We start from the raw sequence: 26,208 nt of genomic DNA, 5'->3' as shown, positions 1-26,208 counted from the left end.
CAAAAAAACTAATCAATTATATTATACAATTGTGATTATATTGTGATCTGCCTGAGGGAAAACCGTGTTGACTGAAGGGCCTGCCTGGTATGTATAAAAAGGAATCTGGGCCATTAGAATTTTACAGCACACACCCCGCATTGTTCAGGGAAAGACGTGCCTGATAGTGGAGTAGTTCGGTCCTCTCAGCAGGCGTGCCTTATAGATAGCTGTGGTAGCAGAGCGTGCAAACTGGATGACACTGACCATCAGTAATGGCTACGAGAACTAGCTGTCATTTTGTGAACATTTGCTATGTGCCGCATATGGTTCTAAGAACCTAAAGGTATTATCCTATTTGTTCTACTCAACAACTCTCTGACATGGATATAGTTATAATCTCCATTTTACAGGTGAGAAACTGAGGCACAGAGAGGCACCTGACCGATATAACAGAGCTAGTAAGTAGTAAATCTGGGATGAAATCAGGTAGTCTGACTTCAGAACCCACAGTTCTGTACATTTCGCTATAGTACATAAATACGATCTGTGTCATTCATGCATGTTTCAGTGCAATTTAATTTGCTTGTCCTTTTTGCCCCTTCCTCCTCATCTCTGCCTTCCCTCACCAGCCCCTTCATCAGGTAATCCATATAATGAAGCTAATTGTTTTGCGTGTGCTTATACGGATGTCCCTGACTTACGGTGGCTTAACTTTTCAACTTTACAACCGTGTGAAAGCGAAATGCATTCAGCAGAAGCCATACTTTGGATTTTGAATTTTGATCTTCTCCCAGGCAGTGGTATGTGGTATGACGCTCTCCTGTGACGCTGGGAGGCAGCAGTGAGCCGCAGCTCCCAGGCAGCCAAACAATCACCAAGTAAATTGTAGTAGTGGGCCTCAAAAATATAAAAAGTTATTATAAAAATGCTGTTTCAAGACTCATTCCTGTCTATAGAATAAAAAGCTTGTACTTTGTAAACCTTGCTCTAATAGAAAAATCTGTACTCTGTAAGCAATGACCTTGTAACTGATTGTGTAAGCCCCCCAGCTGTCTGCAGTCAAATTTACTGTACCTGCCTCCCCAAGAAAGAATGCTCCCTGCCTTAACTGATGCTATCTGCTTCTGTAACCTTGCTTGCTCAAAGATTGTAATCAGTCACGTGGCCAGACAAGTGGTCTGAGGCAGGTCCCAGACGCCGTGGCTATGGAATGTATGATGTAATTAGTTTTGTTCCACTATGTCGTGTTTAATGTCACGTAGCCCCCCTCCAAATTAGTATAAAGCCTTCTCACCTTTTCGGCTCGGAACTGCTCTCTGTGCTGCTGCCTCTCAGCGGTGCAGAGGGTAGTCCCTGACCAGCTAATAAAGACTCACAATTTGGCTCAATTTGGTCTCTCAGTGGTCACTTCTCGCACTCCGTACCATAACATAAACAAACGGTACTCTACCCTGCAGTATACCGTGTTCAATACATTACAGGAGATAGGCAACACGTTTTTATAAAATGGGCTTTGCATTAGAGGATTTTGCCATACTATAGGCTAATGTACGGTAGGCTAGGCTAAACTATGATGTTCAGTAGTTTAGGGGTATTAAATGCATTTTTTTTTTTTTGAGACAGAGTCTCACTCTGTTACCTGGAGTAGAGTGCCGTGGCGTCAGCCTAGCTCACAGCAACCTCAAACTCCTGGGCTCAAGCGATCCTTCTGTCTCAGCCTCCCGAGTAGCTGGGACTACAGGCATGCGCCACCATGCCCGGCTAATTTTTTATATAAATATTTTTAGTTGTTCAGCTAATTTCTTTCTATTTTTAGTAGAGATGGGGTCTCGCCTTGCTCAGGTCGGTCTCGAACTCCTGAACTCAAAGGATCCCCCCTCCCCCTCGGCCTCCCAGAGTACTGGGATTACAGGCATGAGCCACCCCGACCTCCCCGGCTGTCACTCTGCATCTGGACTCATTAGCTTTTGCGTGGTCTCTCCCCACAATGCCTGATGGGCTTTCCTGGCTCTTCCCTGATTCCTTAGCCTGAGGTCTGTCTGTCTTGAGCCACGTGCCTGCACAGCAGCTGGCACAGAGTAGGCACTCAGTGAGTACAAGCCTTCTGCTCCAGCTGTTAGAGGGTGAGTCGAATATAACACGGTCCATTAGGGAATATGATTTGCTATTATTGATCATAACAATCAGAATTGAAAATATGGAGCAATCAGACTTAGCACCTCAGAGAGGGGGTTAAGTCTAGCATTGGCCAGGAGCAGAGCAGCTGGGTGGCCTCTTTACCAACACAATGGCTGATGACTGCGATGGGATGGTGCTGTGTCACGATGGCCTCAGGGTTCGGGCGGTGGGAGGCACCTCCAACAGCCCCGCTGGTGCTGATGGGCGGGGGACAAGCTCATCCATCCCGAGCAGACGTTAGATGCCGAGGCCAGATTGCTTCCTCATGTGTGGGTTTTACAGCTGCACACATTCCACTATTAAGAGCAACCTTTATTACTGAAATTTTTGTAGGAAAAATTAACTTGGTCAGAGTATAAAACTCTCACTCTCACCTTTGAAATAATTGCTTTTCAAATGCAATATTGGAAAGCCTGAATTTTCCTGGGTAAGCAACTACCCTGTTATGTTGCTGATTTAATAAAATACTTCTTTCTAAAATAATTAATAGACTTTATTTTTGAGAGCAGTTTTAGGTTGACAGAAAAATTGGTCAGAAAATACCGAGTTCCCACATTCCCCTGCCCTGCACAGAGCTCCCCCTGCTGTCACGACTGATGAGCCAATGTTGATCCACGATTACTAACTAAAGTCAGAGTTTACACTGGGGCTCACTCTTGGTGTGGCACATTCTATGAGTTTTGACAAATGTATCATGGCGTATATCCACATTACAGTCTTGTACAGAACAGTTTTAGTGTCCTAAAAATCCACAATGCTCCAACTTTTTACTTTCTACAAGCTGCTCTGGGTTACCCCTCCTCCCAAAGAGTTCTGATCGGATCCCCACTGGCTCAAAACTTCAGTGGCTTCCCTGGCCCAGGGCGGACAGACTCACTAGCCTGGAGCACAGTTCTTCATCCTCAAGCTCCAAGCGATAACTCCACCCGCGCCTGCCGCCGCCACTGCCCTTCCAGGTGGTTCTGCCCCTGCCTGTGGTATTTTTGACATTCCCTGCGTGCGCCCTCACTCTTCTGTGCCTGTTTAAGTCATTCTCTCCACAGAAGACCCTCTGCGCCCTTCTCCCCATAGCTGCAGTCTACTCGGCCAAGCCTGTCTCCCGAGCTGTTCTCAGGACGTTCTCTGTTCCCTCGTGGTTGTCGTCCCCCCTTCTCCGAGCCTCTCTCATAGTGTCCCTGTGTCTCCTCAGTGGCACTTCCTATTTTCCACCTTGTTTAGTTGTTCTTGTCTTATTTTCCCCAGCTGAGCACCATGGACAAGAGCACATGCTCTAGAGTCAAAGCCTTTCCTTGCTAGTCTTTGACCTCAGTATTTGGTACTCACATTGGTAAAGTGAGGGTGGTGAGCATGGCATCCACTGCCAGCGGTATGTGAGGATCGAGTGAGCTCATTCATGCAGAGACTGCCTGGCCCCTAGGAAGTGCTCTTCGTGTTTCAGCTGTTCGGTTACCACCACCACCACTGCCGACTGCTACTACTATGGTCTGCCTTTTGCTACCACTGCCCCTCTTTTTAGAGGTAAGCTCTTGGGGAGCAGTGTCCGTCACACTCGTCTTTGCGTGCTCCATAATGCAAGGCACGATGCTCACAGCAAGGGCTCCGCACACCTTTGGTGATAAAATAGCTGAAGTCCTGTGGCCCCGCCAAAGAGCAAGCCTCCAAGCAACAGGACAAACCCGTGAGCCGTCTCCACAGGAACCAGCCCCCAGCGCTCCTCCCAGCCCTCCGGAAGGAACACGATAACAGTGACAGGCAATTTGTTGTGACGCCGGCAGTTCAGAGTTGGCTGAGTCGCAGGTCTCAGGCAATGGCGCGGTGGGGGCAGCCCAGGTGTGCCAGGAGAGGGCAGTGGAAGATGCCAGTCTTTACAGGAATGGAAAGGCATTGGTACCCGGTGTAGGTTCCGGGGAAGATCAGCACTTGCCGCTGTTGCTTGGTGGAGGCAGCAGCACTTGGCCCACGGGCGGGGATCTCGGAAGGAAGGAGCCGGCCCCGGCCCCCTGGCGGTGGAAACCCAGAAGAGGTGCAGTTGGCGCGCAGCAGGCTAAAGGAGGGACAGATTTCCTTCGTGTTTCCCGTGAGTAACTCCAGTCGTGCCCACCCATCTCTGTACCAACAACCGTTTCTACTTCCTTCCTTTGATACCCAAGAAAAGCTCTGGAGGGAGCTGGCCAATGTATGGAGTGGCACGTAGCCAGTCTGGAAACCTTGGCTGGGGTCCCACCTCAGCCTCATGTGCCATCCTCAGGGCCATGGTGTGCCTCTGGTGCTCCTGGAAGCCTGAAATGTCAGGCGGCACACAGGAAGGAAAGACGGAAGATGCCGGGCATGTAGCAGGAGTGGGAGAGGGTGGGGCGGGTCAGAAACAGTAAAACTCCATCCAGTAGAATCGCCACGGAAAGCGGCCTGTGCTTAATGTTGGGGTCCCAAGCATTGCGGAAAGCCCCCAGGGGATATCATAAGTTGCATGGGCCATGGCCTTAGGGGTGGCCTTGAGGACTGACAGGTCTGTGGGGCCAGGGAGTGGAGCCAGCACCTGGGGGCTGTGGATGGATGACCAGTTCATTCATCTCCGCCATTCGCCTGGGGAGAGGACGCTCTCTGCCATCGACTCCCTCTCCTCTCAGATCCTCCTCTCTATGAGGCTGCGCCCTCTCGAGGCCGGACATGGGCGAAGGAGGAGAAAGGACACCAGGTGGCGGGGGCGGGGGCAGTGCAAAGTCAGGGCTCAGTGCCCCCGGGAACACGGTTGGTCGGGAGGATGCAGGCACAGAGAGCTGGAGCGGGGCAGGGCTCCGGTGGTGAGGGACGAAGGGAGGAGGGAGACTGCAGGTTCGGTGACAGCTGGGACCCAGCTTCCTGCGACCCTCTTGGAAGGAGATGAAGGAGCCTCCCAACACTTATTGGTAGACAAACACCACCTCATCATCTCTCCGCTCTGGTCTTTCCGTCTCTCTGTCAACCACCTGCGTCACCTCACCTCTCATTGCCAAGCCCGGACTGGCTGGACTTTCACTTTTCTGTGTTCCCACAACACCCCGTGACTATAGTTGTGGCCACACTTACCACTTGTTGTATGACTGTGCACGTGGCCATCTCCGTGGGAGCCTCCGCACTCCTCAGGCAGGAGCGGGGTCTCACTCATCCGGGCGCCGCACAGCCTAGCCCCTGCCTGGCATGCACCAATGCTTAGTAAGTGTTGAGTGACTGTCCATTGTGACATCTGGACATCCTCAAGGTCACATAAACAGCTATGTGACACTAAGGGGCAGGGGATAATCTTCCTGCATGCGGGTAATGGGTGGGAGCACAGTGGAGGATGGAGAGGCATCAGTGAACGTTGAGTAGATGAATTGTGAATATAATTTCTCTCTCTCTCTGTCTGTCTCTCTTCCTCTCTCTCTCTCTCTTTCTGAGACAGGGTCTCACTATGTTGCATAGGCTGGTCTCCAACTCCCAGGCTCGGGTGATCCTCTCATCTCAGTCTCCCAAGGACCTGGGTGAATATTATTTCTAATCCGTCAAGTTTTTCCTTTTATAGACATGGGCAAAGTGCGAAGGAGAAACTGAGCCAGTTGAATAGATGGGAGGCAGACTACCCTCCCTACACCTGCCCAGACATGGGGAGAGGTGGGCTGGGGGCTGCCTGGCTGTGCAAATTCTCTACCTGACCCACGTAGCTGTGCTTTGAACTCTGTCACCACCCTTGGGAGGTTCTTGCAGCAATCACCAAAAATTTTGCTGCAACAACCATTTGCTGCCCAGAATGGAGTCTATTGGGCAAATAGTCTGATTGAAGGCTACTAACTTATGAGAGTTGTCATAACATATACATAATATAACCTTACCTCTTTTTTACCTCTTTTTTTTTTTTTTTTTTTTTTGAGACAAGAGTCTTGCTCTGTGGCCTGGACTAGAGTGCTGTGGTATCAGCCTAGCTCACAGCAACCTCAAACTCCTGGGCTCAAGCGATCCTCCTGCCTCAGCCTCCCGGGTAGCTGGGACTACAGGCAAGTGCCACCATGCCGGGCTAATTTTTTCTATATATTTTTAGTTGTCCAGCTAATTTTTTTCTATTTTTAGTAGAGACGGGGGTCTCACTCTTGCTCAGGCTGGTCTCGAACTCCTGAGCTTAAGCAATCCTCCTGCCTCGGCTCGGCCTCCCAAAGTGCTAGGATTACAGGCGTGAGCCACTGCGCCCGGCCTCCATTTTAACCTTTTTTTAAGTATATCCGTTCAGTTCATTAAGTACATTTACACTGTTGTGCAGCCATCACCTCCTCCCATCTCCAGAACTTTTTCATCTTTCCAACTGTGTGCCCATTAAACACTAACTACCCAGCTGATGAACATTTGGGTTGCTTCAGCCTTTTGGCTACTGTGAATAACATTGCTGTGGACTTGGATGTCCAAGAAAGTTAACCTTGTTAAGCAGAAATTAATAAATATAGAAACCACTAGATATGTTTGATATTATGGAATCTTCAGTAGGGTGACCATACAATTTACCAGCCAAATGTGGTCATTTCTGAGAGTGAATGGGACCATTGCTAATAATTCTGCGGTGACAACAGGCATATACTAGGACTGTGTGGGGCAAACTAGGCTACAGGCTTATCCTCTTCTTTGGGGATGGAATGGCAGCATTTTGGTGTGATTAATAAACACGGATGGGCTGGGTGCAAGGTGGTAATCCCAGCACTCTGGGAGGCCACAGCAGGAGGATTGCTTGAGGTTAGGAGTTTGAGACCAGCCTGAGCAACATAGCAAGACCCTGTCTCTACAAAAAAAAAAAAAAAAAAGGAAAAAATTAGCCAGACATGGTGGCGTGCCTGTAGTCCCAGCTACTTGAAAGGCCGAGGCAGGAGGATTGAACTTGGAAGGTTCCAGCACAGTTGTAGGCATGGAAAAAATTTTTGTTGATTGATGGAATGAATGGATTAAATACTAGAAAATAAGGAAATAAGGAATAAGAAAAGGTCTGTAGAAGCACCAAATAGGTCAGATTGACTTAATTTTCTGACAAGAGTGAGGGAATTTGATTTATTTCATCATATTTGACTTATTTCATTATACCTGACAACATGTTTGCCTCAGGGTTCTCATGAAGATCTTCATCTAGGAGTGTGCAATCTTTTGAGGCTTTCTTAGAAATGCCCCCAATTGTCTGTAAGGAATTGTCATCAAAGGACAATTTCACAGCTGATAATTAAGGACTCCATCAGTGATGCTTAAAGAACAATGGTAATAACTGGTCTGTATTTAGGCCACAGACTCATGTTGATAAAGAAAAAAAGATTTTAAATATTATCTCCTAAACGCATAAGGATAAATAATGTATGGTTCCACTTATATGAGGTACTTAGAGTAGTCAAATTCATAGAGACAGGAGGTAGAATGGTGGTTGCCAAGGGGCTGGAGGAGGGGGAACGGGGAGTCTTTGTTTAATGAGGTCAGAGTTCAGTTTGGGAAGATGAAAAAGTTCTGGAGATGGATGGTGGTGACGGTTGCACAACAATGTGAATGTACTTAATGCCACCAAACTGTATAACCTGGTGTGGTGGCACGCACCTGTAGTCTCAGCTACTTGGGAGGCTGAGCAGGAGGATGGCTCGAGTCCAGGAGTTTGAGGCCGCAGTGAACTGTGATCACACTTGTGATTAGCCACTGCATTCCAGCCTGCGCAGCACACTGAGACCCTGTCTCAGAAAAAAAAAAAAAAAAGGTTAAAACAGTAAATTTTATGTTATGTATATTTTACCACAGCCACAATAAATAAAAGAAACACATCATATCTCCTGAGAAAGGCAAGGCCCTGCTCAAAGGAAGTCCCTTCCTTTCATGTCTTCCTGAGATGTCAAACTTGGTCTTTTGAACTGAGAAAACTCTGGTTCAAAAGTGTTAGGATAACATGCTCGCTTCAGCAGCATATACACTAAAATTGGAACGAAAACAGAAGATTAGCACGGCCCCTGCGCAAAGATGACACGCAAATTCGTGGAGCGCTCCATATTTTTTAAAATGGTAGTTAGAGTGCAGGAGTGAGTGTGTTCAAAGATTAACAGATTTAACTTTTAAACACTATCTCAAAGCCAGCATAATTAACTACTTTGTGGGTTGACCTTTTTTTTAACAATGAGATATTTTAAATTAGATATCCACTTATATATTTTCCTCTCACTGCAGTTTTCTGCATTTTTAGCCTTTTCTCTCTTTGTTAGCTGCCAGAATGTGCTTCTGTAAAGGCTCAGCAGTGGCAGAAGACAGAAAGCTCATCTGGGATTTTCCTGCTGTGACTGCACATTCTCCTGATTAACAACGGACACTTGTGTGAGGCTTTTGGTTAGTTAGTGCTTTTTCGCACACATTTCTCTTACGCCTCACAGATCCTCTGAGAGAGGCTGCTGTTATATCCTCCTGTAAGATGCAGTCGCCTGGTCACCTGGTGAGCAGGGACAGAGCCAGTAGTCAAGGGTAGTGCCAAGGTGCAAGACCTTCTAAGGAATCACTGGGTTGATCTGACCTCCAGCTGCCTGGCTGTGGCAAACACCGTGCACAGCCTTTCCTGAGACCACAGGAGGGCTTCCTGCAGCTGAGGTTTGTGCAGGGCATCATCTGGACGGACGCCACTCCAAGCGTGGCCTTCAGTCCGGCAGCATCAGCTTCACTTGAGTCTCTTAGAAATGCAGGTTTCTGGGTCCCACCCCAGGCCTCTGAAGTGGTATGTCATCTGGGCTTCAGCATGTCTTCTGTATGTTTCCGATGCTCACTAGAATTTGAGAACCACTACTTTAGAAACTTTACTTTAGCCTGGCATTCCTCAAACTGTGTTCCGTAGGAAACAAACGTCCTGGGAGCCAGTGGTTGTTCCAGGTGCTCCCCGGAAAGGTCAAGCGAGTTTGGGAAAAGCTGCATCTATACACCCCTCTTGAAGGTGTAGAACGTATGTTAATGTGTCAGTGGAGCCTGTTTACTCAACCCTGCAAGTCCCAAACACATTAGACTATGGACATTTTATGGCAAGAAAACCTTGGCAAGGTTCCGGGGAACACTGTTCTAGGCCGAGATGACCTTAGGACAACTCAAGTAGACCCTTCACTCCCTGCAAGAAGTTAGGATGAGTAACTACCTGTGGTATTGTTGGTTCTGAACTTTTACAGTTCAGGTCTGCCATGAATCTTTGGTGAAGGTTTAAGGTGACACCGTCATACAACAAAGTAGATGTTAATGTCACTGGAATACACATTATGTGGAATAAGGGCTTTTAATTCTAGAATGAGAATGGGAATTACTGTACCTTTTAAATGAGATTGGTTTCAGAGTAGCATTATACAGTTAGTTACCTTACATACCACTTGATAAGTGTTAAAGGAACATATGAATATAATTTATATACTCATGAAATTTCAATTACTTTGGAAGATTGGGGCCTGCCCCTGAAACCTCAGTTTGGGATTTTTTCCTTCTCTACCTGAAATGATTATAGAATAGATTTTCACTGGGATTTTAAAAACTCTATCTAAAACATTTTGGAGGGCATTTTAAAGCCCCACACACAGAAACATATGAAAGCACACAAAATGCTACAAGTTTCAATGGTCTTAGTGCCACTGTTAAGTTAATCATTTTTTGCCTGTCTCCTGCGTGATAAATCTTTTCTAGAGTTTGTACCTAGGTAACAGAGTTACTTTTTAAGATACGTAAAGGGCTGTAAGCTAATTGTGGTGTCTGTTAAGAAGGATGATGAAGTGTGAGGAGTTAGGATTTTGTGTGTTTTGTGTATTCTCATCCACAGTCAGCTTCCTACTCTGGGTTTTGTACTTGAGTGCTTTTCTGTAAACAAATGGCCTCACAGTTACTACTCTGAAGTCTGCTGACTGTACCACTTAAACACACTTCTAATATTCTGCACATTATGGAAAAAGGTACATTTTATAAGTTTATGCTTTGCTAACTGTAGATATTTATTACTCTGTGAGTTATCTATTTTTGTAACCATCTGTGGTCCATCATTTATTTTAATTCACATATTAATTATGGTAATAGGGAGGGAGACACCTAGATTGGAAGTTTAATTTGTGCTATTTCAGCCAATCTGTGAATGTAAAAACTACACTGTTGCCTTGCTACAATCCACCCTCCTGTAATGTAGAACAAATAACTGTCTGGAAATCTACCCCGGGAGATGGAGTTGAGCTAAACTTCTGGCTTTTCGTTTAACTCTTAACTATAGCACGGCCCCAAGGCATCGACCTGAGGAGGGTGTTGTGGTGAGGAGCCGGTATACAAAGGGAACTTTAGTTTTTCCTGAGTTCTTATCTGCCAGCCTTTTACTTGCATGTGTGCTGTATTTGCTTACAGACTATAGGTGGATATACAGTTTAAAAGCTTGGTTTAATAAACATTTAATCCCCCAAAACAAACAAAAACCCCCAAAAGTGTTAGGATAAGAATGACTTGTGGACCCCCCCAGTGGCCTGGTTCTGCTGCTAAAGCGCAGGTGGCCGACTTGGCACCTCCAGCTCCCAAGGAAGCCACAGCGTGGAACGAGGCTGGGGGCGTCACTGGGATATTTTCAGTATTTCAAATACCCAAAGGAATCATACACAGCATTTACTACCAGGCAAACTGGCATCTATGCCATGCTGATCAGAAACCCTGAATGCTGCGGTGGGTGCTTAGTAGAAACAAATGTAGGTACCAATTACCACTTACTACAACCAGGTTCTTCGGAGAGAAAACATTTCAAACCCTTGCTGTGCAAAGGTGGCCCGCAGAGCAACAGCGTGGGCGTCTCTCGGGCCTTTGCTAGACATGTGGAATCCCCAGGCCCCACCCTGGAACTTTGTTGCCAGAATTTTTGCTTTTTAACAAGATCCCTGGGTGACTTACACGTACCTTCAAGTTTTAGGAGGAATGCTTCACGACGTGGAATTCACGGACAGCCATGAGCAGGTAGTTTACAACGAAAAGTCTGGGAGTTCCAGTGGAAGTAAGAGCAGCAACTCAGCAAGAGCAGGAACCCACTGAGGCTGGTTTTATGCTGAGAGAGCATCTCTGGTCCACAGCCCTTGCCCAGCTGAAGGCTGAATCGATCAGATCCGAAGTCTTCACCGAGGACTTTGTAGGGGAGGGAGGAAGCCTGTCCAAGGCGACTTGAACACCTGCATGGTCGGCATCCCGACAGGGGTGGAGGACAGTGTGGTGAGGCCCAGCCAGGCCCAGGAGACTCAGCCTCTGCTGGGGACTGGCCCTTTCAAAAGAGCTCCTCTGTTAAGGCAGGTTTCTCCGTAGCCAACCAGCCACTAAGAGAATAAAACTTTTCAGTATGATTATATTTACAAATAATTTATGGTTCTTTCCAACCAAGTCACTGTAGTCGTTTATTTGAAGGAAATACTACACATCTCCCCCGGATTTGAATATGGGACAATAACTCCCTAATTGTGTTGAAACTCGCCTTTTCCTAAGCTCTGGCCTTGACTGACAATTTGCTAGTTCATCATTCCTTTTGGCACAGGCAGCCAGGTAAAAGGGACGAGAACTGTAACTTTACTGAGTGGCTACTCTTTTTTTTTTTTTCTTTATCCATTTATTGTTTTTATTTTTTTTTATTTCATCATATTATGGGGGTACAGATGTTTAGGTTACGTATGTTGCCCTTACCCCCCCTCCCCGCCTAAGTCCGAGTTTCAAATATGTCCATCCTTCGGGTGGTGCGCATTGCCCTCTTTGTGCATGCAAATACCCGTCCCCCCTCCCAGTGGCTACTCTCAGGGGGATGCTGTTGATGTGTGGTTAGCTCACCGCATCACCCCAAGTTCTGAGATTGTTCTACAGAAGGTGAAACGGGTTCAGAGAAATGACCTAGCCTGCGCCAGGTCACATGGCTACAAAACGACAGAAGCCATCATTCGAATCCCAGTGTATCTCTCCCCTGAACCTACAGCTTTCCAGCCTCCCGGAGCGCGCTGGCCTCAGGTGAGCTGCGTTGGGGTTTACTGTGGGCCGGTGCTGCCTCGGGCCCAGGTGGCATCTGCTCTGAGGCTCGGACGAGACCCTGGTGGTGCCCACAGCTCAGCGTAACATCACAGGCTTTTCTACTTCCCAACCTCTCAGGTATCAAACCATGACAAGAAAGGCCATTTTTTGAGGTATTTCCTGCTGAACGAAGCCTAGGAAGCATTGGAAATCTCAGGGACATCTGGTCTTGCAGGGTTTTTTCCGACCCCCTACCCCCTTTCCTGTTGGAGAAAAAAGTCATTCTTGTGGGCCTGGTGACGTAGGGCGGCGACATGCTCTGTAACAATGAAGCACAGCGGGCCTCTGCCTTCTGGAATCTTTAAGGGGTATTTTCAACCTCACGGTGGCCCGAGCCATTCGCTGCAGCGTCCTGATGTGGAAGAGTGGGCTTCTAACCGGGATCATCCCCGGTAAGAGACTGGCCGCTCGGGGGGCACTGCCGAATGGACGCCGCGCAGCGCCGCGCGGGCTTAGCGGAGTGTGGGTGAGTGTGAGGCCGAACAGACAGCGCCGTCCTGGTCGGGGCCGAGGCTTGCACGACGTGGCTCTGATGGTGCTGCAGGACGGGCCCTCTGACACAAAGTTCTGACGCGCCCGGTGCTAAACGAGCATTGAAGAAGCGACTGTGTTCCTGTCGTCAGTGTGCGAGAGACAGAAACCAACCCAGACCGAAGACTGCAAGTATTGCCCACACAAGCACCAGCCGAGAGCCCCCAAATAGCGGTCGGACTGCCAGTGGCGCCCCGCTCACGCTGCCTCCTCAGCCTGCCGCACACAGGGCGGCGTCCTCGGGTCCTGGTTGGGGCCTCGTGGCAGCTTCCTCCCACCCTCGTCATCCCCCCAGTCCGCACCCCAGTGCCCCGGTGACCCTTCCAAATGTGACTGTTTTCTAGGGACTCCCTTGTAAGTGCTTTCAGTGGCCCGAGGCCCACAGAACCTCTGGAAGCGCAGATGCCCCGGGCCTCCACCTTGTCCTCCATCCTTGCCTATGTCTCCTCTGGGCCTCCGTCTTCTGAGTGCTTAGCCTCCCTCGGCGTTTTCTCGACCCTCTATTGTTCATTCTCTTCCCCCAATCTCGTCTTTCAAGACTGGGCTCGGGGGTCGCAGCCTCTAGGACACCTTTTCAGAAGCACGTCCCATCGGTTCTTAACACGACACACAGGGAGTGTGGCGTAGCCGCTAGCACAGCCTCTGGAGCCAGGCCACGGGCGTGGCGCCACTCCGCCACTTAGGGCTACCCCAGGCAAAATGTTTTATTCGAGCTGTGCTTTGGGTTCTCATCTAAGAAAAAGCCGTCAGACTTGCTTTCCCGGATTGTTGTGAAGATGATGTTACTTAGAACAGTTCCCAGCATGGAGTAAGCACTGACATTTGCCACGCTGACTCTGGTGTTTGCCTTGTCGCCTCCAAGATCTCCGAGGTGAGGGCCTCCTGTCTCCAATTATCTGCGCAGCCCTGGGACCAGTGGAGAGCAGGTGCTCACCACTCTGCCTGAAGTGAACTGTTAGGAACCTTCTTGGAAGAGGTGATGATAAAGCTTGGTGACAAAGCGAAAAGCATTTTGGGTGGTAATAATGTCCTCTCCTTGTGAGGGGGGCCATGAGGAAGCAGCCTGGGTGGGAGCTTCCCTCACAGTGGGACAGGGAGGAAAGCAAGGCCGGCGAGACCAGGCAGACAAGAGCCATCGGACGTGGTCTCTCCAGGGCTGCGTGAGAAGCCGCAGCTAAGACTCTGGCCGCAGCAGGAAGCCTGGGCAGAAAGTACGCGATTATTCATCAGTAGCTTTAGCAGCTACCGCCCCAAACCCCTCCCTCAACAAGAAAAGGCAATTTTATAATCACAAAGAGGCCACATTTTTTTATTGATAACTCACTCTCTACATACATACAGTATTGCACAAATTATAAGTGGATCAACAATTATATTAACGATACAAACGCATGAGCATTTACACAAACTACTGCTCTAGGTTTTGGTGCTTTTTGTGCCAGGTACTTCAGTAAATAAAACAAACGTAAAAGAACTCAGCTACCCAAATTCATGAGAATCAGCTTTCAAAAAAAGCATACAAGTCATCTCATAGAATACTTAATATGTCAAACCCAGGAAAATTAGTAACTAAGTGACAAAAGGAACACTTTAAAAGAAAAGTTGGTAATAAAAATGTTAGATTAAAATATTGTTTAAAAACTTCAGCAATTGGGCTGGGTGCAGTGGCTCACGCCTATAATCCTAGCACCCCGGGAGGCTGAGACGGGAGAATCGCTTGAGCTCAGGAGCTCAGCCTGAGCAAGAGTGAGACCCAGTCTCTACTAAAAATAGAAAAAATTAGCTGGGTGTCATGACGTGCGCCTGTAGTTCCAGCTACTCCGGAGGCTGAGGCATGAGGATGCCTTGAGCCCAGGAGTTTGAGGTTGGAGAAAGCTACGATGACGCCACTGCATTCTACCCAGGGCAACAGAGTGAGACTGTCTCAAAACAAAAAAGAAAAAAAAATGAACCTCCCTCCCCAACATACTAAAAACAAACAAAACAAACTTCAGTAACTGGACTTAGGAACCAGAAAGTGTGCGCATATTAGGAATTTTAAGACCTCCGTGCTCTCCTTCACAATTATGACTACATTCCCAGTAATTCTGGGTTGCTACAATGTCTTCTCTGGTAATATAAACCACTGTTTCAAAGTTTAAAGAAACAAGATGGTAATTCACATAAAAGAGTTTTAAATAAGATTCTTCTTACTCAAAATAAAACTAATATGATTTCCAACAAATTAAAAAGAAATTCTATCAGTATGCTGACCAGAGATGCCAGATCGCCATTAACCTTCAGATTGCCTCAGAGGGGAGAGCACCGTCCCCTACCAGGAAGGGGCCATGGGGGTGCAGTTCCTGCTCACCCCTGAGGGTAGACAAAAGTCCTTTGGCCTCCCTGGAGTTTGCCTCCTCACATACAGAATTGAGTGGGGTGGGCTAGATGGCTTTTAAGAGAACTTTCAACTAAAAGAATCAAAGTTGGCTTGAGATCCCATGTTTGAGCAGACATTTGGGGTGGCAAATGAAATGGATTTAAAACCAGGTGGATGAACTATTTCTCACCTTTTGCTACGATCACTATAGTTGAAGAAAATCTTTGCTCAGTTCTGTTAAAGGGTATGCAAATGAGGCATGACAAAGAAAATTTTGATAAAAATGTGAAAAGGCTATGCCAAGTTTGCGTGGAAAAATAATGCACCAACGCGTTACTACCAGCAGTCAGGACTTCTTGCCTTTGAATTTTAGGAGTCACCGATCTGGGAAAAATGCAGGGCGAGATGCACATTTAAGCCGTTCAATAGAGAGCCAATCCATTTCCTGAATGGACTGACAGGTGCCCAGGAAGGCAACTTTAATGAAACTGGTTCTAAAAGAAAGGGTCTGAGACAGTTAAGCGAAGGGTAGGATTTTTTCCTTTACAAGAAAAGAAAAATATCCAAAGAGGCTGATGGTACTTGATTTTCTGTCCCCTACAGAGAATTCAAATATCACTTCTTCCTGATTCTAGCACACTGGCTTCATTTTCAAAATGCATCACTTTATTTTCTTACAAGGCAGCCACACATTAAACAGGTGACAGTCACATGATTTCTTCAGTAAGCCCCAAGGTGTCCATGAGTGTTCCTGGAGCTCATAGCCAGAGGAGTCCTGAGGTTTCAGATGTTAAAGCTTTCCCCACAGCCACAAGTTCCTTTGATGTTTGGGTTGTTGAACACAAACTCACTGGATAATTTGTCTTCAACATAGTCCATTTCTGTTCCTAAAAGTGTTAGCTGTGCTTTCTTTTCGATGAACACTCTGACTCCTTGGGGAAAAGAAAACATGAGTCACATAAAGCCTGCATCCTTCTGGAACCTGCTGATTCAAAGCACAAGTGAACTTTAAATAGTAACTGCCAACAAAAGTCAAACAGGAAGCTTTTGAATATGTTGCATTATTTCCTTAAAGGATTAAGCATTCAGTTTCCTGTCTGCCTCCTCTTTCCCACACTATGTCAAAAACAATTACATTAGGGTAGACAGTTTACACAAGTAAATTCCATAACAATTCTGTGCAAAACTGAAATTTGCCTTTCATTAGACTTCACTCATTTTTCTAATTTGCAACAGGAAGAAAATGTACATATTCCCAGTGGCAGTTTTGTAAAGATGGAGTCAATAAAATTTATGCAAACCTGCAACAACATCTATACACTCGATACATTGGTAAACCTAGAGATACAAAGGACTGTGATAGAATGGGGTAATTTTAATAAGACTAATCAGCACAATGATAGTTCTGTTCAGGTTATGAGCCAGAAAACAGGTAATATTCCCTTGTAATTATGTAGGTAGAAGCTGGCATCTTTGTAAATACAATCAGTTAAGAAATCTTTCTTCCATATAAGAAATTAACTCATTACCTAAATATAAACTATACATAGTTATTAAGTCTCATTTTCTTTAAGATGAAAATCATAAGGTTTATGAGTTGATTTTTAAAATAATATGGACTGCAAGCTAGCAAAGAGCGTACTTCCAGTGCACAAAACCACCACGGCAAAACCCACAAACGTTCGAGTTCTCCCAGCACTCTAGCATTATCTATGTTGTTTTAGACAGTTTTTATCAGATTATTGGGTGGCAGTAGGGGGTAATGGCAAATATAATTAAATAATTGAAATTTTTAATAAAAATTGGAAATACCAAATTCCTCAAAAGCATGAATTGATATTGCAGCTTGGGGCCGGAAGTGTTTTGGATTTCAGATTCTGGAATACAGTCATGTGCTGCATAATGACGTTTTGATCAATGATGGACCACATATGCAACAGTGGTCTCGCAAGATTATAATGGAGCTGAAAAATTACTACCCACCTAGTGAGGTAGCTGTGGTAACACCATAGCACAATGCCTTACTCACATGTTTGTGGCGATGCTGGTGTAAACAAACCTGTGCTGCCATACAGAAGTCTAGCACATACAATTATGTACAGCACATAATACTTGACAACAATAATAAATGACTATGTTACTGGTTTATGTGTTTACTGTAACATACTTTTTATGGTTTAGAGTGTACTCCTCCTACTTATAAAAAAAGATAACTGTAAAACAGCCTTGGGCAGGTCCTCCAGTAGGTATCCAGAAGGCGGCATTGTTGTCATAGGAGACAACAGCTCCATGTGTGTTACTGTCCCCGAAGGCCTTCTGGTGGGATGACATGTGGAGGTGGAAGACCATGATATTGATGATCCTGACTTTGTGTAGGCCTAGGCTAATGTGTGTTTGTGTTTTAGTTTGTAATAAACAAGTTTAAAAGAAAAAAATTTTTTTAAATAGGAAAAAGCTTAGAGAATAAGGATGAGAAAATAATAAAATAATTTGTGTTTTAAGCTAAGTGTTATTACAAAAGAGTCAAAAAGATAAAAAAATTTAAAGGTTTATGAAGTAAAAAAGTTACAGTAAGCCAAGGTTAACTTATTATTGAGAAAAGCAACATTTTAAAATTAATTTAGTGTAGCCTAAGTGTACAGTGTGTATGAAGTCTGCGGTAGTGTACGGTAACGTCCCAGGCCTTCCCCTTCACTCACTACTCACTCACTGGCTTATCCTGCAAATTCCATTCATGTAAGTGCCCTATACAGGCGTACCATTTTTTATTTATATCCTATTTTTACTGTACTTTTTCTACGTTTAGATACACAAATACAGCTGCATTGTGTTGCAACTGCCTACAGTATTCAGTATAGCCACATGCTGTACAGGTTTGGAGGCCTGGAGCAACAGGCTACACCGCTGTAGCCTAGGTGTGTAAAGGCCGCATCATCTAGATTTATGTAAGCACTCTGTGATGTTTGTACAACTATGAAATCGCCCAAGGACACGTTTCGTAGAACAATTAGGCAATGCATCAGTGTATTTGCATTATACTTACAGGATGAGTATCCCAAATTACAAAATGTGAAATACTCCAAGAGCATTTCCTTTGAGTGTCATGTTGGTGCTCAGTGGCTTCAGATTTTCAAGCATTCCGTATTTCGCATTTTCCGATTTGGGATGCTCAACTTGTACGTATTTGACGTAGATGTAAAACTGCTATTTCACATAAAAATGGTTGGTTCACTTTGAAGTTTTATGGTCTTAAAACCTTTCTGGACACAATGATGACTTGTTATAGCTGAATTAAACAAATAAGCTTATCCAATAATTTATGCCTTAGTTACTAAGAGCGCAGCCTCTGGAGCGAATTGACTGGGTTCAAATTTTACTTGGCCACTTACTGTGTGACCTCAAGCAAACTATTTTTAACCTGTGCCTCAGTTTCTTCATCGGAAAAACAGGGATAACACAGTATCACCCTCATTCAGTTGACACGTATAAATCAGTTAAAAAGTGAAAGTCCATCAAACAATGCCTAGCACATAGTGAACACTATTTACATCATTCCTACCATTATTATTGCTCTTTACTCCAGGGTGTGCAAGACTAAAAATTTCAGGCAAAATAAAGTGCCCAGAAAAACTTTGTTAAAAATTCACCATCTTTCCTACCATCTGTGGTGGCTAGAAAACCACCAAACCAAACCAAACCAAAAAACCCCAAAACAAAGAAAAGAAAAAACTCACCATCTTGAACAACTTCTTCATCAGAATCTCCTTTTGTTTTCGTATATTCTAGAGTGTAAGAAAGGCCATTACAGCCTCTGGTTCGGACACCAACTTTCACACCTACCTGAGAAAGATTTGAAAATACAAACTTAGTTTTAAAGTAATACAGATCAAACAATTATACTAAGAAAGTATCTGATAGCAGAGGTGCCTCTCCCTAAAAATGGATTTTCTTAAAAATGTTTTTGCTCTAGCTCGTTCTGTGAGATGTTCTCTAGATGTTTCCTTATGGTTAGGGTTCACCAGGGTTCTTAGGCCATCACCTGGCAATTTTACCTCTACATGGGGGCCTTAATTCTAGGATGGACTTGCATAAACGTTTCCAAATACCAGAAAGCAAAAGACTACAGTCAATAGAGATGTAAAAAGTTCAAAAAGTGACCAAACAGTACTATTGGAATACCAGTGTTTGCATTAATGCAATTTTCTAACAATATCTACCTAAGTTCTCTATCTTGGAGCCTATATGCTTTTTCATTTAAGTACAGTTATCTCTTGGTATCATGAGGGTTCCAGGACTCCTCTTGGATATTAAAATCTACAGATGCTCAAGTCCTTTATATAAAAATACCTTAGTATTTGTCTAATATATAACCTATGCACATCCTCCTGTATACTTTAAGTCATCTCTAGATTACTGATAATGCCTATTACAGTGTAAATAAATGCCATATTTATTAATAGTTGTTATATCGTATTGTGTAGGGAATAATGACAAGAAGAAAAGTCTGTACATGTTCAGTACAGATGCAACCATCCATTTTTTTCCCCAAATATTTTTGATTTTCAACAGCAGTGCGTGCTTGCTTCAGGAAGCAATCATGACGTGGGTAGAAATCTGGTGAAGGGCATGAGTCAGAATGATAAGCTGCCTGGGCGTTTTGATAAGCCAAAGCATTCACAGGGTAGTCTCTTCTGTCCCCGAATAACAAGGAGACAGAACTATAGTTTCATTCACTTTCAGAGTTACAGCTTAGAGAATGTGTGATGGAATTTCATGTATTCATGTATCATTTATCATAAATGATAGTTAAAATTCAGAAGCACATGTCATAAGTATTTAACTTACGTTTTTATGTTTGTAAACAGGAAGACTTAAGCAAGCAGAATTTCAAATATTAGGAATGGATGCAGGCACTTTTTTTTTTTTTTGAGACAGAGTCTCACTGTGTTGCCCAGGCTAGAGTGCCGTGGCGTCAGCCTAGCTCACAGAAACCTCAGACTCCTGGGCTCAAGTGATCCTCCTGCCTCAGCCTCCCGAGTAGCTGGGACTACAGGCATGTGCCACCGTGCCCGGCTAATTTTTTCTATATATATTTTTAGCTGTCCAATTAATTTCTTTCTATTTTTGGTAGAGACGGGGTCTCACTCTTGCTCAGGCTGGTCTTGAACTCCTGATCTCAAACGATCCTCCCTCCTCGGCCTCCCAGAGTGCTAGGATTACAGGTGTGAGCCACCGCGCCCGGCCCGATGCAGACACTTTTAAAAGCATGTGAAATTACAGGTTTAGGTAAATGGAGTTTGGAAAACGAATTGCTTGTGCTGTAAATTACACCTTTTCATGTCAACATGAGCAATTATCCCTCAGATCTACAAAGCTAAGTTCCTGTTTCATTTGTCAATTTATTTCATTTTTTGGGGGGGGTCCCTTGACAATTTATTTTCAATAATGTGGGTGCCTCAGAGGTATCGTTGTGCCCAGTAAATTCACAAATGTGGAGAAAGAAAATTCTGGAAAACCCGGGGGTGGGGGTGGGAGTGGTGGATATCTCTCTTCTCTTTCAGGCAATTCTATCGGTCTGTGTGGGTTGAGGGGAGGAGGAAAGAAAAGTTTCTCAGGGCCGTGGCATCTTGTGGACCCCTTCCCTCATTTTCTACAGATGGTTTCTCACACCAGGCTGAGGAGGTGGGTGGATGACAAAGGTATCCCTTTACTGGCATCTCAGACACTTCTGGGGAGATGAGAGTTGTACCACTTGGCCACTAGTCTTGAATAACTGGAAGGCTCCTTCTTCCCGAACATTTCCACGGAATGTTATGGTACAACAGGTCTGCCCCAGCCCTTGTGGGAGCACAGAGAGGCAGGCCTTGCTTAGGCTTCTCACCCTATAGCCACATCTTTGCCTGACTTTTGGGCAAGCCCCCATCACAATCAAGATCTCACGGGCAGAGTCTGGACTTCCCAGCCAAGTCCTTGAACTTGGAGAGAAAGGTGGGGCTTGGAAATGCCTTACACCCAGTGGGCACCTTGTCCATGGAGCTAGCTGGACCCTATGCCCACAGATGGAGGTCAGTTTGCAGGCTGGGCTGCAGCACTTTTTGCTGGTGGGAGTGGAGAAGGCTCACTGACCTTCTTTGCCTTTTCTTCCTTTTCTTCTCTTTGGTCCCAAGTGATACGCAGTCCCCAGTGAGCTCACCTGGCTCCTTTTCCTGCTTCCAGACCATGGCCCTGCTGGTGGTGCTGGTGGAGGTGGCTATAGCGGAGTTAACACCAGCCACCTTCCGGGCTTTCTTTTTCGACTTCCTTTGCTTTCCTGCCTCCTTTTCCCCCGACAGGGCCATGGAGGGCTAACTCCTGCAGATGTCAGATGCCGACACCGCCGCCTCCCAGCAATACTGCCACTCCTCGTCGCTGTCCTTGCTGGAGATGGAGGGCTGTCACTTTCGGTGGGGTTTGGGAGAAGCTTCCTTCTCAGCACTTACGGGGATGGATGTGAAGAAAAGGCGGAAACCATCATCCTCCGAGGTGACTTTCTGTAACTCAGCCTTTCTTGGCTCCTTCGCTACTTCCGAGATGGTAATGACGCTGTCCAGTAGGGCTCCCAGTTTCTTGGCCACGTGGGTTCGGAATTCAGGGGTGGTCTGAAGCTCACTGCCATCTGGTTCGTGCTCATCCACCTTATGCCTGAGGCTCGGGTGGGAGGTTGGCAACTGGTTATCTGCAGCACCGGTTCTAAGTTTCTCCAGCCCACTGGGACGCTACTCCACGCCCCAGGCCAGCATCACTGCCTCGTGTCACCGAGCCAGCTCCTCCACATCGCTGGGACTACTGCTGCTGCTGTTATCTGAATCGCTCATGGCACCACTGAGTGCCGCCATCTTGAGCCACCGCAAAGGATTGTGGGGAATGCCTCCATCCATTTGTCAATTTATACTCTAGTCGTTAGTCTATTCAAATTGAGTTGGAACAATGATATCCTTTAGCATTTAATAGTTCTTGGAAGGCAAGTTCGAGAACTTCCATTACACTTTAACACAGATTGCACAATGGAACCCAGAAACCGCTCCATAGTCTAATTATTAAATAATGACAGGCCATTACTTGAAGTGATTTACAGAATTCCACCAGCAATTAATAATGCACTACGATTAAGATGATACACACAGCCCTAACTCAACAATACTACATCTAGGAATGGATCCTATGTAGGTACACTAAGCCAAGCTTGCAGGTCTGGAACAGTGGGTCTGGCACACTACAGCCACTAAATAGATGCTGAATGATGTCTGTGGCAATGCTGAATGAAAACAACCCAACTGACCTCTAATGTGGTGGACTGGTTAAAGAAATCAAACCTGTTCAATGGAATATACTATATACACAGCCACAAAAAAGGAAGAAGCAGATCTTTATATATATGGAAAGGTCTTCAAGCTCATTAGGGAAAAAGAGCAAAATGTACCACAGCACATATGGTATGCTCTCATCTATTCAGGAAAACAGAGATACACACAAGAATAACAAGCATAGTCTAGGCCAATAGTTCCCCCCAGGAAGACATTTTTGGCTGTCACATCAAGGGGAGAGGGGCTGCTACTGGCACCTAATGGGTGGAGGCCAGAGATGCCACCAAACTTCCTACAATCCAGCCTAAAGTGTCAACAGCGTGGAGGATTAAAAACCCTGGTCTAGCCACATCAAATGTAGACTATCTCTGGAAGGACACCTTGGAAGGAGGAGTGATGACAAAGGATCTGGGGTTGAGAGAGTGACTTCCTTCTCATTAAATACCCTTTTGTATTATTTGAATTTTTTAAAACCATGAGCAGAATTTACTTTTTAAATAATTCCCCCCTAACTAATGAAAGCATACTGCTTATCACAAGACAAATTCACTCTGAAAATATAACTTCAACGTTTTACTCAATATTTCACTGGTTTTACTTACGTGCTCAGGCTTATCTTTAAGGAGCTGCTTTATCTTGTTTACTGCTGAAGGTGTCTGAAAAAAGAAAATATTAAATTTTTAGCTACAAAACCTGCATTCTTCAAAGCCTTACATTTACTAGTCTTTAAGACTATTCAAGACTGTCTTTAAAAAATCATGAGACAAATTTATGTTCCATTCTCACCAGAGTACCTGTGGATTTTATACACAAACACATGAACTCAATCCAAAGTACCTTCTTTATATTTTTAAAATATCTGCTGGCAACATCCTTTGAATCTTGCTTCCTGGTCCAGGTTAGCTCCCTGCCATACTGTCCATGGTATTACTGACTTACATCACAAATGTAATTTTTCTGGGCAGCATCTATTTGGTGCACCTATTGTATGCCCAGCAATAAGCACACTCACTGCCTGACACCCAGAAGGCAATGAATGAATCAAGTACCTCATTCAACCACCCGTTTTGGGGATGAGTGAGCCGGACGCTTTCCTTTGGTCTTTCTGAATGATAATTGCACTGCTTTCTGGACCACTTCTAAGGTGGCCTTTACAAGAAGACATTCCTGTCAGGAGGATGTACTTTGGAGAAATTCTCTTATCGAAGCGTAAGCTTAGGAGCTTTTGTTGTTGGTGGCGTTTTTTTGGACACCTCATTCCTTGCAACCTTGAGATTTTTGGTGTCTACGTAAAGTGGACCACATACCACCTCTGCTGCCATCTTGACACTGTTTTTTTGTTTGTTTGGTTTTGTTACATCTTACGTTATGCAGACCTATTTTTGTACAAATTGTTTAAAAGTTATTTATGCAAGGTTTGAATGCATACCAGTGTTTTTATTGTTTTGAGATTGCCAATTTTCCTGATTTCCTTAAGGTAGGAGAGAACTTAACCTGTACTTCATCGACACAATTCATCTACAAATGTGCCCAATCTGACAAAGTGGGCTAAGACCTTCCACTTACAAGGATGTTAACTGGAAGTTGAGACCCTTCTTTGTACGTCAAGAAGTTACACGAGCATGTTGTGGATAAATGTAAATTATAGTCGAAGTAAGACACTTTGCCAAGTTTCCTCCATATAGAATTCACTTTTCTCAGATTTTAAAATTTCGACTTCAGGCCGGGCGCAGTGGCTCACACCTGTAATCCTAGCACTCTGGGAGGCCGAGGCGGATGGATTGTTTGAGCTCAGGAGTTCAAGATCAGCCTGAGCAAGAGTGAGACCCCACCTCTACTAAAATTAGAAAGAAATTAATCGGCCAACTAAAAATATACAGAAAAAATTAGCTGGGCATGGTGGCGCATGCCTGCAGTCCCAGCTACTCGGGAGGCTGAGGAAGGAGGATTGCTTGAGCCCAGGAGTTTGAGGTTTGCTGTGAGCTAGGATGACACCACGGCACTCATTCTAGCCTGGGCAAAAGAGTGAGACTCTGTCTCAAAGAAAAAAAAAAATTTCGACTTCAGCTTTTGCACTCAGGAGGGTTTGCTCCAGCATGAGCTCTTGTACTCTACATAGATCTAATTTACACTGTGAGTCAAGAAGTAGAATAGGCCGGACGCGGTGGCTCACACTTGTAATCCTACCTCTCTGGGAGGCCGAGGCGGGCGGATTGTTTGAGCTCAGGAGTTCGAGACCAGCCTGAGCAAGAGGGAGACCCCGTCTCTACTAAAAGTAGAAAGAAATTAATTGGACAACTAAAAATACATAGAAAAAACTAGCTGGGCATGGTGGTGCATGCCTGTAGTCCCAGCTACCTGGGAGGCTGAGGCAGGAGGATCGCCTGAGCCCAGGAGTTGGAGGTTGCTGTGAGCTAGGCTGACGCCACGGCACTCTCGCCCGGGCAACATAGTGAGACTCTGTCTCAAAAAAGAAAAAAAAAAAAAGAAGTAGAATAAATGCTCCCACATTAAAAAAAAAAAACTGGGAAGGTGAATCTTCTGCTGTTTTTCCTGTTGGTTATTAACCCTATTGTTGTTTTTTGCTTGCTCACAATCTATTTCAAATCCACCAAAATGCATAGCTTGAAGAAAGAATGTTACTAGCATAAAATAACCCAGGGTGTGCTTCTTGTACCAGTCCCACCAAATGCTTCCACAGATTTTTCAGTGTGGATTAAATCAGCATGTCAGGACATCCATATGAACAGGACTAAGTTAGTCAACCAAAGAAATAACAGGAAGGAGCTGTTTTTTAAGAAGAATGCTGCTTAACCTAGCCCAGGGGCCCTCAAAATGAGAAAGGCCACAACATTTTAGAGTTACCAACCCCACGTTCTTGGGAAAGAGGCTGCTGGCTGGAAAGTCTGTTCCAGGACATTCCTGGTCCACTTCCTAGCTATGCCTCAAGGGCAGTCACGTTAAGTGGCTTGTCTTGACTTCTAGTCCCTTACTGGTGAAATGGGGATAATAGTCCCTCCTCAGGATTCTTGTGAGGATTAACTATTCAAATTCCCAAAGATCATTCAGGACAGGGCCAGGCTCTACAAAGAGCTCCATACAAAGCCAGCTATTATTAGTCATGAGAGAATGGCTTACGTCCTTCCTGCTTTGTTGTATTAGCTCCTGTAGCTGGCAATGCTGTGCTAATAACCCTCCGGTTTTTTGGTACTGACATTTTCTTGGTTTGTGAAGTTCCAAAGCCTGGATATTATGACCTATGACTTGGTAGTAAACTGCAGCCAGAACTCAAGCCTGTGCTGGGGGAGCACAGATGGGCAATAGATGGCCCTAGAACGCACTCTCCTGTCCTGTTTGGGTGGGGGTCTGCCAGGGGAAGATGTTTAAACATAGGTTGGGGCCAATTTTGAACGGTCATGAAACCAATTTAGACAGTTGAGACAAGCATTTTTTAAAAAAATAAGAAACAGCGCATTGCACTTAAAATCAATGTTGTTTAGTTAAATTCTAATTTAGTTAATATATGATGTGTGTGTGTGTGTGTGTATATATATACACATATATGTATCTGTAAAAAAATATCACTAGCAGTAAGTGGTCTCTAATGGCCTCTTCCGATGGTTCCATCAGGAGAGAAGTCAGGCAGCCCAACACTGGGAATAGTGTGCAGGGGCAGAAGAGGGACATGCTGAAGAGCAGAATTATGGTGCTTTTTTTTTTTTTTTTTAAATCATAGAATATCAACTTCAAATAGTGACAGAAATATTTATTAAA

The 26,208-nt window shown here is 45.1% G+C and overlaps 1 protein-coding gene and 1 pseudogene across 1 annotated transcript in view; both read right to left on the bottom strand.

The window, feature by feature from the left end:
- Window positions 1–15,735: 15,735 nt before the first annotated feature.
- ISCA1 (iron-sulfur cluster assembly 1) overlaps window positions 15,736–26,208 on the bottom strand; it is a 17,182-nt gene continuing 6,709 nt past the window's right edge. The window contains exons 2-4 of the mRNA XM_012659383.1: window positions 23,037–23,090; window positions 18,826–18,931; window positions 15,736–16,023 (exon numbers count right to left, since the gene is read on the bottom strand). Of these exons, the coding sequence (XP_012514837.1) occupies window positions 15,875–16,023; window positions 18,826–18,931; window positions 23,037–23,090 (309 nt within the window). The 3' untranslated portion in view covers window positions 15,736–15,874. The remainder of the gene's footprint in view (window positions 16,024–18,825; window positions 18,932–23,036; window positions 23,091–26,208) is intronic.
- On the bottom strand, window positions 21,158–22,094 carry LOC105822402 (annotated as a pseudogene).

Source organism: Propithecus coquereli, unplaced genomic scaffold (genome assembly GCF_000956105.1).
Source record: "Propithecus coquereli isolate 6110/MARCELLA unplaced genomic scaffold, Pcoq_1.0 Scaffold608, whole genome shotgun sequence".
Classification (NCBI taxonomy): domain Eukaryota; kingdom Metazoa; phylum Chordata; class Mammalia; order Primates; family Indriidae; genus Propithecus; species Propithecus coquereli.
Note: the sequence above shows the minus strand (reverse complement) of the source record. Positions and strands in the feature narration are given on the sequence as shown.